The sequence below is a fragment of the Rhinolophus hipposideros genome, assembly GCF_964194185.1.
Source record: "Rhinolophus hipposideros genome assembly, chromosome: 22".
Taxonomy (NCBI): Eukaryota; Metazoa; Chordata; class Mammalia; order Chiroptera; family Rhinolophidae; genus Rhinolophus; species Rhinolophus hipposideros.
Window position 1 is genome coordinate 21,745,076 of NC_138068.1, and position 11,683 is coordinate 21,756,758.

Here is an 11,683-nt window from a genome sequence, read left to right on the forward strand (position 1 = left end):
TAAGGGAAGGAGGGGCACGGGATTCCAGCTTTATTTATAATATTTTAATTTTTTACATGGACAAGGTGTGTACACATACTTGTGTGAATAACAGCTGACTTTAATGGGAAGGAGGCAAGTAGGAAGGGAGGGAGGGAGGAAAAAAGGAAAGAAAAAAATTCACTCTGGGATAGAGGAATCTAGAATGAAGGAAATAGATAAGGACTCTCTCCAAAAAATAAGTGCTGCCAGTTATTGAGCGCATACCACAAACCACGTTCAGTAGAATAATCCTTGAGGTAAGTGGAGTGCGGTTATCACTCCTTTTATAGACAAGGCAACTGAGGCTCACGGAGGTGAAGCACCTCACATTCATTCCTTTGTTTAGAAAATATTTTTCTGACTGCCTACTTACACTATGTACCAGCTTCTATGCTGATTTTTGCATAGAAATTGATGGATAAAAGAGGCCCTATTTTAATTTTGCTGCTGGTGGCAATGCCAGAATGATGATTAAAACCAGACTCCATGAAAGTTCTCCTCACAAGGAAAAAAAAATGTGTAACTATGTATGGTGATAGATGCTAATTAGACTTACTGTGGTGCTTATTTTGCAATATATACAGATATCGAACCATTGTTGTACTCTTGAAACTAATATGTTATATGTTAATTATGTCTCGATTAAAAAAAAAAACCAGACTCCAAAGCCCATGCTCTAACCAGCACAGCCCACTGTTGACCTACAGGACACACAGTGCTTCCTTGGACCTGGTGTGATCTACAGGATATTGCACTGCCCACAGGCAATGCCACTGTCCCCAAGGTGAGCCTACCCTTGGCAAGGACGGCCACATGTGGCTAAAATAAAGCCAGACCCCTGTGGCACTCTCACCACCCACCTCCCTCCCAGCCCCACCACCTTAGCCTGGAGAAAGGTGCTTCCTACTTGGGGTTCTTGGAGGCTTTGGGTGGCAATATTGTCAGCACCAGAGAGGACTTTTCGGTGGCCGAACAGGACGACACCAGGTTCATCTGGGGAATGAACTTGACCTGTTGACACCAGTTGGAATGGAGAGCCTGGGAAGAGAGCAGCAGTGGTAGGAGACCCAACCCAATGACAGACAGCCTTTGAGGCCTGGCCCCCAGAATGTGGCAGGTGTTGGGGGCTGGAGGCCCCCAGAGATTGAGTCCAATGCCCTTCTCATGATCACAGCTCTGACCAAGTGATAGCCCTAGCCCAGGTCCTGTGACCAGAGATGTGTGGCCATCGCTTGTCAATGAAAAGGGCTTCAAAAGCACTCAAGCTTTCTGTCACATGAACTCTTATTTATAACTTACAGGACAGGTCAGTCAGCCCCCTACTAATACTGTCGGTTGCCCCATCCCAAGGTGGGAGAAAGGATGGATTAGAGTCTACGTAGCCCACAGCCCCCCATCATTCACGGAGCCCCTCCACAGATTAACCTATGCTGCCGAGCCTCACCGCTGCCCTCCATGCTTATCAGGACATGAGAACATTATCTGATGCGACTTGGGCAACAAATGACCGAGACCCACAAGGCAAGGAGTGGTCTGGCCGGACAGGCTCTGAATTCTCAAGCTCCAGCCCTGTGGTCAGACTCAGTGCTTGGCCTCCCAATCCAGAGATTTTCCTCCCTGAGAAAAGAATGGAGGAGTTGGAGGGATTGTCAGGCCCTTCGCTAGGTTTTGTATGCACTGTCTCACCAAGTATCACAGTGAAGGCACCAAATCCAAGGCACTGAATGGAACCTGGGACACTTAGCAACTTGGAGGGAAACCAAGCCCACGATGAGATTCCCACAGATGATGGAAAACAAGAGTGCTAGTGTGTGACTCTTCCTGAGAGTCTTCCTGAATACACTTCCAGGGCCTGAATGACCCATCCTGCTCAAAAATAAGCATGAGGAGCCCTGGACCCCGCAACTCAGATGCCCTCAGTGTCAGATTCATTCATTCGTTCATTTGTTGAACAAATATACTGGGAGCCCACCAAGCCCCAGGCACTGGAGACAGAACAGAGCACAGAACATGCTAAGTGCCTATTCTCAAGGAGCTGTCAATCTCAGGAGAGTGACCAGACAAGGTACCAATGGATGGACAATACGAAGGTGGGAAGTGGTAAGCTGTGATACTGGGATTTACAGTAAGAAATATATATATCTTATAACAACGCCATGAATTGAACATGCTCATCCCTATTTGATTAAGGGAACTGGACACAGAGAAGTTAAGCAACTGGCTCGAGGTCACTCAGAGCTAGTCTGTCCAACTCTTCCCAAGTCAACACACTGCTGGGCCCACCTTCATGTCTGTCCCCAGCTTCAGTCAGCATGTGGCTTGGAAGGTCTCGTCTGACACTCTAGCTTCCTCTGCCACTTCACTTCCGATCCACCACTCAGCTCAAAGACCACCACAACCTCCCTCCCGTGCCAATTCCCAAGGTGGTACAGAGTGACCCGGGCGGGTAGCAGGAGCAGAGGCTGAGACAAGGATGTGGCAGGGTGCCAGCCCACTGCGGTGTCCAGGGGCAGGATCCAATTTCTGTTTAGCCAGTAGGGGACGCTGCCCCACCAAGCTTAGCAGGAAGTGTCACTGAGGTCTGGGAGCCCCTGGAGAGTGTCCTGCTCAGAAACTCTGGCTGGAAGCCCAAGAGGCCCCTCTGGTGCCCTGGAGAGAGGGGGTCGGTGTCCCTGTGGGCTGGAGCCTCTGCTTGCCTCGGCCTCCTCTACATGGATCGGAGCAGCCTGGCGGCCCAACACTGCATTGAAGGTTACATCCTAGACAGGCCCTAGGGCCTCAGGATCTGTGCCCCTTGGCAGAGGAGTCACAAACAGCATCCTTCAGCATTTGGTTGGCTTGGGAGACAGCCCAGCAAGTGGTTCAAGTATAGACTCTGGGGCAGACTGCCTGCCTGCCTCAGATGTCAGCGGCCAATTACCCACTGTGGGTCCTGTGCGAATGCTTCACCCCTCTAAACCTCTGCTCCTCCTCTCCTAATGGGCTGTGACATCAGTCGCTCCGTCCTGGCAGTGGATAGGTGATGGTAAGAGATGTGCCCAAAGTGCTCAGCAGATGAGAGCTCAGTAATCGTCGCTGTGCTGTTCATGTACATGTGGAGCCTGGCTCCACAGAGCCCCCTTTCAGGGCAGCCTCTCCACCGCACCCCGACTCCCCCAAAGGCAGTCACGGCCAGAGAGCAGAACCCTCCTCACGACCATGGCGGAAGTCAGCACCAACATCCCAAGGCCCAGAGAGGGTGAGTGACTTCCCCAGCGTCACACAGTTGGCACAGGTTCATTCTTCCTGGGATGAGGAGAGTCCTGAAGCCCCATCCTCCCTGGCCCTTACCTGCACAACCTCCCACCTGCAGAGAGATTGCCTTTCTCCTCAGCCTCCTCCCGTCTCCTTCTGTCATCCAATCTCCCTGTCTCCCCACAGGCTGCTCTGAGCTGAGTATGTGGGTGCATTGCTATCTGAGCTTCTGCACGAGCAAGCCCTCCTGGGGGCTCTTGAGCAGGGAGGTGGAGAGAGGGAAGAGCTCCCTGGAACAGGGCCTTCTCCCCCCACCATTCCCCAGCATCTTAGCTGCCCCATTTGGAGGTCCTGGGGAGGACTCGAGGGTTAAACAGCCCGTTGGTCACATTGCCGGAGGTAAAGACAATGACGTTGCCTTTGGTGTCCCCAAAGCAGAACACACCCCTGTGGTAGTCAGACCTGGGAAAGAGGGAGACAGAAGAGGCCATGGAGTCAGCTGCTGTGTAGCCCCTCCCTGGCTCCGACACCTTCATCCACCTTGGGGTGAGGGCTCTTCCTACACGACTTCCTAGCCTTGCCTTCAGCAGCTGACAAACGTGAGCCCAGCTGCCCAGATCCAGACCATCAGAGAGCCAGGTCCAAAAGAAATCAGGATTTTCTTTTTAAACCAAACTAAGTGAATCCCTCGTCCTCCGGCTGCTCTTTCTCCATCCCCCGCCCCCCATTGGACTGTGACGGTCCCCGAGTGCTCAGCCACAGCAGGACAAAGCTCTAGCAGCGTTTGAGGACTGACTGGGCTGGGAAGGGAGAGGAAGAGGGGCTGTCAAGGCCTCTGAGTGACTGGGAAAGGTGACCCCGAGACAGAAGCCACTCGGGGTGGAAAGGACATAGGCACACTGGGTGGGAATCTTTGCAGGGCTGTTTCCAGAGAGGCTTTCTGGGGGTCCCAACCCCACCAAGTGATGTGGCCGCTACCAGGACGCTGCACCAGTCTCCCAGGAGACCTACCAGTAGTCCGTGACAAGGACACAGCTGTCCAGATCGATGAAGGTGAAGGCCCGGGCACATTTAGAGTTACTAATATCAAAGAACTCTGGGAAGAGACAGAAGGGAAGGCAAGCCATGCTCACAGTCGGCTTGGCAACAGATCTGTCCAAATGCAAATGCAAGACTCCCAGTGGCCGAGAGGAGGCCGGAGCAGCTACCCGAGTCTCACCTATCTTCTGGTCAGAAGACACAATCGCAACCAGGTTCAGGTTATGGAGACACACCATGTCGATGACCCACATCTGCTGGTTGTCGAGAGGCAAGATCTGGTTAAGCTGGCCAGAGGAAAAGTAGAGGAGACCTGGGCTGGGAAGGTGTGGCCAGGAGAGTGTACCAGGAGCACAGGGGCCCCACGCACCCTCTCCTGCCACCCAAGGCCCTGACGTCAAGCAAAGACCTGGAATGGGGCCCAGTGTAACCACCAGCTACTAATGTTGGAGTTTTGGATTAACTCCATAACCTCTCAGGGTCTCAGTTTCCACATCTGTAAAATGGGCTCAAAGAACCAACATCTTTACAACCCCTTTTTAGAGCAGTGTGAGAAACTCATGCAAGTTTTAAGTGTGTATAGTTTGTGATCCCAGGATCCATTTCCAAGACACATCTATGGACATGTTCATATGTACTCACAGAGTAAGGACAGATGCTGCCACATGGCTATGACAGCAACAGGCCAGAGGCCACCTGGGAAGGACGGCTTACATAAATCCACACCACGGGACACCACCCAGACATGAACAATGTGGGAGCTGTGTGCATACCAATAAAGAATAGTTGCCAAGATCCATTATTAAGTGAAAAAGCAAGGTGAAAAGCAGCATTATAATGTGCTATAATTTGTATATTTAAAAAGAAACGTGGGGGCTGGCCCAGTGGCTAAGGCCGTTAGAGCTCCGTGCTCCTAACTCCGAAGGCTGCCGGTTCGATTCCCACATGGGCCAGTGGGCTCTCAACCACAAGGTTGCCAGTTCAATTCCTCAAGTCCCACAAGGGATGGTGGGCTCTGCCCCCTGCAACTAAGATTGAACACGGCACCTTGAACTGAGCTGCAACTGAGCTCCCGAATGGCTCACTTGGTTGGAGAGCATCCTCTCAACCACAAGGTTGCCAGTTCGACTTCCGCAAAGGATGGTGGGCTGTGCCCCCTGCAACTAGCAATGGCAACTGGACCTGGAGCTGAGCTGCGCCCTCCACAACTAAGACTAAAAGGACAACAACTTGAAGCTGAACAGCACCCTCCACAACTAAGATTGAAAGGACAACTTGACTTGGAAAAAAATCTTGGAAGTACACACTGTTGTTCCCCCAAAAGTCCCGTTTCCCTTCCCTAATAAAATCTTAAAAAAAAAAAAAAATGAGGCACAAAGACCTGGAACCAGGACCAAATGGAAACAGTACTTAGAGCAGTGGGGGAGGGGAGCCTGTAGTGGGGTAGGCCATGGCCTCCTAGGCCCTTGGACTCCTTAGCTGATGGAGAGGGACAGGGTTAGAGGAGGAACAGAGTGGGACACCCTATAGTTCAGGGCCCAGGGCAGGGGCCCCTCTTGCCTGAGTCTAAGAGAAGCATTGTACTGTCGGTACATACAAAATCATTAAGCACAGAGAAAAATACAGGACACATACTAGGATGTGATATGGGTTACGGGGAATTGGGGGCTTACGTGGCAAAAGAAAGTGGGCAAACGATAAATGAATACAGAAATGTCTGTACTAACCAAAGGCATGTGTAGCATCACATTTATATAAAGCAGGAAAGTATGGGAATGTATACAGAAAATGAGTACGTTTCATTTTGCTTTAAAGTCTTGACAATGAAAGTTACTCTCACCAATGATGGAGCAAATGGCCACTGCCTGCTTCCAGGTGTGCTGCCCTCAAGACCCATCACCTAGGGAGTATTACTGACAAACATGCATAAACTGAATCGAATCAGGAGGAACCAAACCCAAACTGCAGGGCATTTTACAAAATAACGGGTTTTACTCTAAAAATCTTGGTGTCATGAAAAACAAAGACTAATTAAAGGTGACTAGAGAGGCCCACCAACTAAAGGCAATGCGTGATTCTGAACTGGACCCCAGACTGGGGAGAAAAAAGGCCCAAGGGTCATTATTAGACCATTGGTGACATTGGAACACGAACTCTACATTCTTAGATATCGAGTTAACGTTGTTCCCTGCTTTTGCTACTATACTGCAGTTATGAGAATGTCCTTGTTCTCAGGAAACATACACTTGAGTATTTATGGGTAAAGAGCCATAATGTCTGTCATTTCTTCTCAAATGGTTCAACAAACACATACAATGATAAAGCAAATATGAAAAAATGATCACAATTAGTCAATCTGGGCAAAGGAGTTCTTTATACTATTCTTACAACTATTTAGAAAACTTTATTTCAAAACTGAAAATTTTATGAGAAATAAGTGTCTGACCAGAGGAGCGGAACTCTATGTATGTGCATGGACTGAGCCCACAAGTGGAGAAAAACACTGGTGGAGGGTAGCAGACACCCAAGAGATAAGGCCAACAGTAAGAGTAAGCAGCAGACATGCTAGTGCTCCAATATTGGAGGGAAGGAAAATTCACATGTAGAATTAGATGTCTATTTAGAATTAGAGAACAAGTACGATCAGGAGAAGCCACAGCCATTGGCTGCAATCTATTCCCTCAAGTTTACCTGCTCTGGGCAGAAGGGGGTACCGTGCAAACCTGGAAACAGGAGTGGAGTTTGGAACGGCCACTAACCACTAGGGAAGCATGCCAAGGGTAGGAGGGGAATAACTGGTCCGCTGAATAGTTTGTAAGAATTTGCAGAGGCAGATGACTTAAGGCTAAAGGCCGGTAAAGCTGTCCTGGAAATGGCTGAGATGCCTCCTGCTCAGCCTTTGATCTCAGGCAAATGTATGTTAGGGCCCAGGTGTTCCATCTTTTACAGATGACTTTGTCCCCAAACCCTCACTCACCCTGGCCCCACTCGCTCTCCCCAGCTAATCTTCCTGGCCGTATCTGACAGAGACTTATTGGTTTTTGACTTCGGTCTGGCATGAGACATCTTGGCAACGGTCCGAATCCAAAGCAGCTCCTCTATGAAGTCGCTGTGGAACTCTGGGGGCTTCCACCTAATTGTAGTCAGCTGGCCACACTGAGAACTGGGAAATGAGACAGAATTCCACATGCAGAACACAAAATGGAACATGAGAATCCATCCCACAAACCATAACACAGCCATTCTTCATCCAATTCGAAACATTCTTTTTATTGATGAAGTTGAACTTACAGCAGACAGTGACAGGAGCTACAGCACACATAGCGAGGACAAGTATGAGTACAAAATGACCCAAGGACAAATACAGCACAGAATGCCCATCTCTCACGGAAATTGTGGGAAATGCCAGGGAGTCTTATGATAAAGCAGGGTTCACCAAAACCAAAAGGCCTCCACAGTTGGGACAGGGAAAGGCACAGCAGCTCTCTTAACGTGCCCTCTGAATGAGCTCCAATTCTTTGCCTAGGGGATGACTACAAGATAGGAGAGTACTGTGTATAAGAAGGGAGTCTTGTAAATCCAGAACTCAGAGCAGGCCTGGAACTTTGTGCAGCACTGTTCAATCTTGGTCCATGGCACAAAACAGCAGCATGAATTAGCTGGTAATTAGCTGGTAATTCAGATGTACTTTAAAAGGTACATCTCTTGGGGAATTTCAACCAGGGACATGGAGTCCAGATGTAAAGATACCCAGCTAAACCACATTTCGTGATGACCTAGATGCTACTGAAATGCTAACTGGCCACCACACAAGACTCTCTCCCCAGACCTACCCCACAAAGAGAACGCCAACATACAGAAAACAATTCTGCTCCCATTTCATCAATAATGGAAAGAAAAGATTCTGTCACACCGTAGAACATTAAAAGAGTGTTTCAATGAAACGTCCTAAAAGATACAGGTCTTTTAAAAGTTTTATTAAACTAGGTATTAATAAACTAGAAGGTCTAAAAAAAAATTTAAAAACAAGACTGATGGCCCTACATTTGACAGTCTTTTTGGCTCAGTGCTTTCATTTTCCAATCTAATGGTATCTTTCTACCTACAGAAGTTCCTGCATTTCGTAATATTTTTACATGGGCCTACAAAATGCTAAATTCTATTTTTCTTTCCCAGGGAAGATACATGAGAGAAAAGGGGAAGTATTAAGAGGCATTCTTTTAGGTAAGGAAAGGTTCAGAAAACTCCCACCTAAAGAGTGAAAATATCATCATCAATAACTCAGGTTAAAAAAATAAGTAGGAAGGAGGGCATTTAGGAGGAGGAAACCTCCTAAACCTCTGCACAAAAATATTTCTGGAGAAAAGTTTCGAGTCCCACCTGAGTCTAGGTCAGGCATCACTTGTCAATCCTGAGGCGATTCCGATCCCTAAGAGGGGAGACGGGATGCTGCGAGAGCGGGCAGCTCTGGAGGCCAGGGCTGCAGTGACACAGACACAGGTAACTGTCCCGGGGAAGGCGCCTCCACTGCACTCAGCGGCAATGCCATACTCTCCTCTCCAGCTTTACCACTGTGGGTTTCAAAACGTGTATCCTAATATACAACTATGTATGTTAATTATTCCTCAATAAAGTTTAAAAACAAAACTTGTATGCTTCTAAGCTTTTATATAATTCTTCGAAATTTTTAAGATGCAACGTGACAGCCAAGAACAGAGGCTTTTTCCTTTTCAAGAACAAATAAACAAGATAGAATCTGACTCAAGTAAAAAGGCAGATTCTCAGTGTAGCTACTTACCTATCCATCTCCTCCCCAAAAAAGAAAGGAAAAAAAGATTGCGGGGAAACAGTAAGTCAAAGAGTTAAAAATTCTCAAAAATTATTTCATTCAACATCAAATTATTATTTCTCCTCCTAGCCTTTAAAATTAATAGGGAGGGAGGTGCACACACAGGAGCAAGCTGAGCTAGCCTATAATAACCTATAAAAAACACAAATAGTTTATTCCACTTTTCCAAGCAAGGTTTAAAATATCAAAGTAAAAACGTCAGTTATATATAATTATACGTTTAACTCACATTCTTTTGTAGAAAAACATATAAAATACAAAAAATTTAAAAATGGTGGTATCAGGTTAGAAACCTTGAGAATGGTAAAACCCAGATGATCCTGAAGTATGCTGGATCTTAAAATCACTGCAACTATTTCAAAATATATAAATGGGCCCCATTATGAGAAATATAAATAGCAACACGATAAAACACCTGTGAAGCAAGCAAGAGGAAAAAATCTGAAGGTCACTCAAGCTTAGACTAGGATAAAGCATGACAGAGACCTGGGTTCGTCTAGATTCTTGAACTACATGGCAATTTGGGGATGGATGTGTTAGCTCTCCCTGCAGCCTGTAGAAAAAAAAGCCACACACATTTGCTGAATCACTTGTTACTTCTCCTGTCAAAAGACTCTTCTTTCAGAGTCAAAACTTTATTAAAGTACAAAAGCTATACACTTTACAATTTCACTGTGAGGTTTTCCAGAATCTCATGTAAAATATACATAGCTGATGCTGAGAAACATTGTGCTTTTCTTTGAACCAAACTGTCCCTGAACTGATGAAACTGGCCTCCAGAGGCAACACTTGCCAGAATGTTGCCCGACTCTCTCCTGCTCTAGTATCATTGGATTTTACTAACCTAAGTAACTTTTTCTGGCCCAGAAGGGATCTGGGGGAAACTACCCTCACTCATTGCCTCCCTGAGCCAACGAAAAGCCATGCTCTGCAGACGGGGGACATGGGGCCTGGAGGACGACCTTGGTCTCAACTCCTGGTCCTTGGTCACCTGACCACAGCAGTCTCCCTCATTTATTTTGGTAGAGGTCTGAGAAGGACTCTAGCCACGTTTTCCCTTTATATATTGTCTACCCACTTGTATGCTTGACTTTGGACTTAACTTTAACATTCTACACTGCAACCGTGTTTCCCCAAAAATAAGACCTAGCCAGACCATCAGCTCTAATGCATCTTTTGGAGCAAAAATTAATATAAGACCCAGTATCACTTTACTATAATATACTATATATACACATATATAGTATATTATAGCATATATATAGTACATTATATAATATATAAATAGTTTAAAGTCCTGGATTGAGGAGCCTAGAAACCTGACCCTAAGGCTAGACCTGCTTACCTAGATAACCAAATGAATGAAGCTACCCGACTACAACCTCAAGAGAAAGTTTCTGTGTTCCAAGGACTAAGATAACATTACTTTCCAATTCAGATTAAGCCAAAAGGGAAACAGACCTTCACAAGTTACAGCTGCGTAACAATCTGGCTGAAGTCACGTGGGTTAATGGTTCTAACTAGTCAGTTCAATGTAAAAGGAGAGAAGCCTTCCGTGGGCTTTCTTTCAGACAAGGATTCTGCACACTTAGTTATATCCTCACACATAAAAACTATGAGGAAAAGCAGCAAGTGTCAGAAATAAATATGAACTCATCTGATTTCAAATTTTATAAATGGAATGGGTAAATTCAAAAATATGACATATTTCTAATTTTAAATCAACAGCAACAGTGCCAGTGCAGCAAAATGACTGGACATTCACCAACACTGACCACAGGCTCAGATTCAGCGTGGGTCAAAGCAATGACTTCCCCTCTGCTGGCAGCAGTCAGATTTGGGTCACCCACATACTAGGCAAGCTAATCTGATGAGGTTCATCAGGCTTAATGCCTAGATTGTTTGTAGACTATGGTAAACATCACAAAAGGAGGTCCTCAAGTCAGACCTTAGAAAACAATCCTTAAAGAAAAACTTCTCTAGTCTCTTGGTTATAGCAAAAGAAAACTGCTTCTTTTCCAACACCATATTACACTCTTGAAGAAAACACAAATTTTTAAATTAGTGAATCTGAATTACTGAATCACTGAAATTTCCTTTAAAAGAAAACGGTGGAATGTGTGTTTAGACCTTGATTTTACTTGGGAAAAAAACAGTGAAAAGCACAGTCTGAAAACTGAAAGGAGCTGGACTCATCAATACCAAGCTGGGAAGAAAAAAAAAAAAAACAACATTGAAAGATCCTGTTCCTTATTTTACAAAATACTCCAAGTCTGTCTTAAGGAACATCCTCATGAATTCTCAAGATACAAAAGCCCCTGCCCTAAGCTTTTCTGATCTAGAAACAGAACTTCAGACTGGACCTGAAGAACCCATGAGGGGATGCGTAACGTCCTGGTTGCTCTTTTCTGTCAATTCATTCTGATCCCAACAAGCACGCAGTGAGGGGGGCACTTCAGCCCATGTCATCCCTGCTCTGGAGGCAGAACAAAGAGACAGGTCAACCGGCCCAAAAGTCATACAGCTAGGAGGGGCCTGCAA

The 11,683-nt window shown here is 46.4% G+C and overlaps 1 protein-coding gene across 1 annotated transcript; it reads right to left on the reverse strand.

The window, feature by feature from the left end:
- Nucleotides 1–924: 924 nt before the first annotated feature.
- Nucleotides 925–7,359, reverse strand: EFCAB8 (EF-hand calcium binding domain 8; the record flags this gene model as incomplete). Its single annotated transcript, XM_081033369.1, has 6 exons — nt 925–1,059; nt 2,597–2,670; nt 3,593–3,717; nt 4,267–4,351; nt 4,475–4,611; nt 7,271–7,359. The coding sequence occupies 6 exons, from the start codon at nt 7,357–7,359 to the stop codon at nt 925–927; spliced, it is 645 nt and encodes a 214-aa protein (XP_080889495.1).
- Between the last annotated feature and the right edge of the window lie 4,324 nt (nt 7,360–11,683).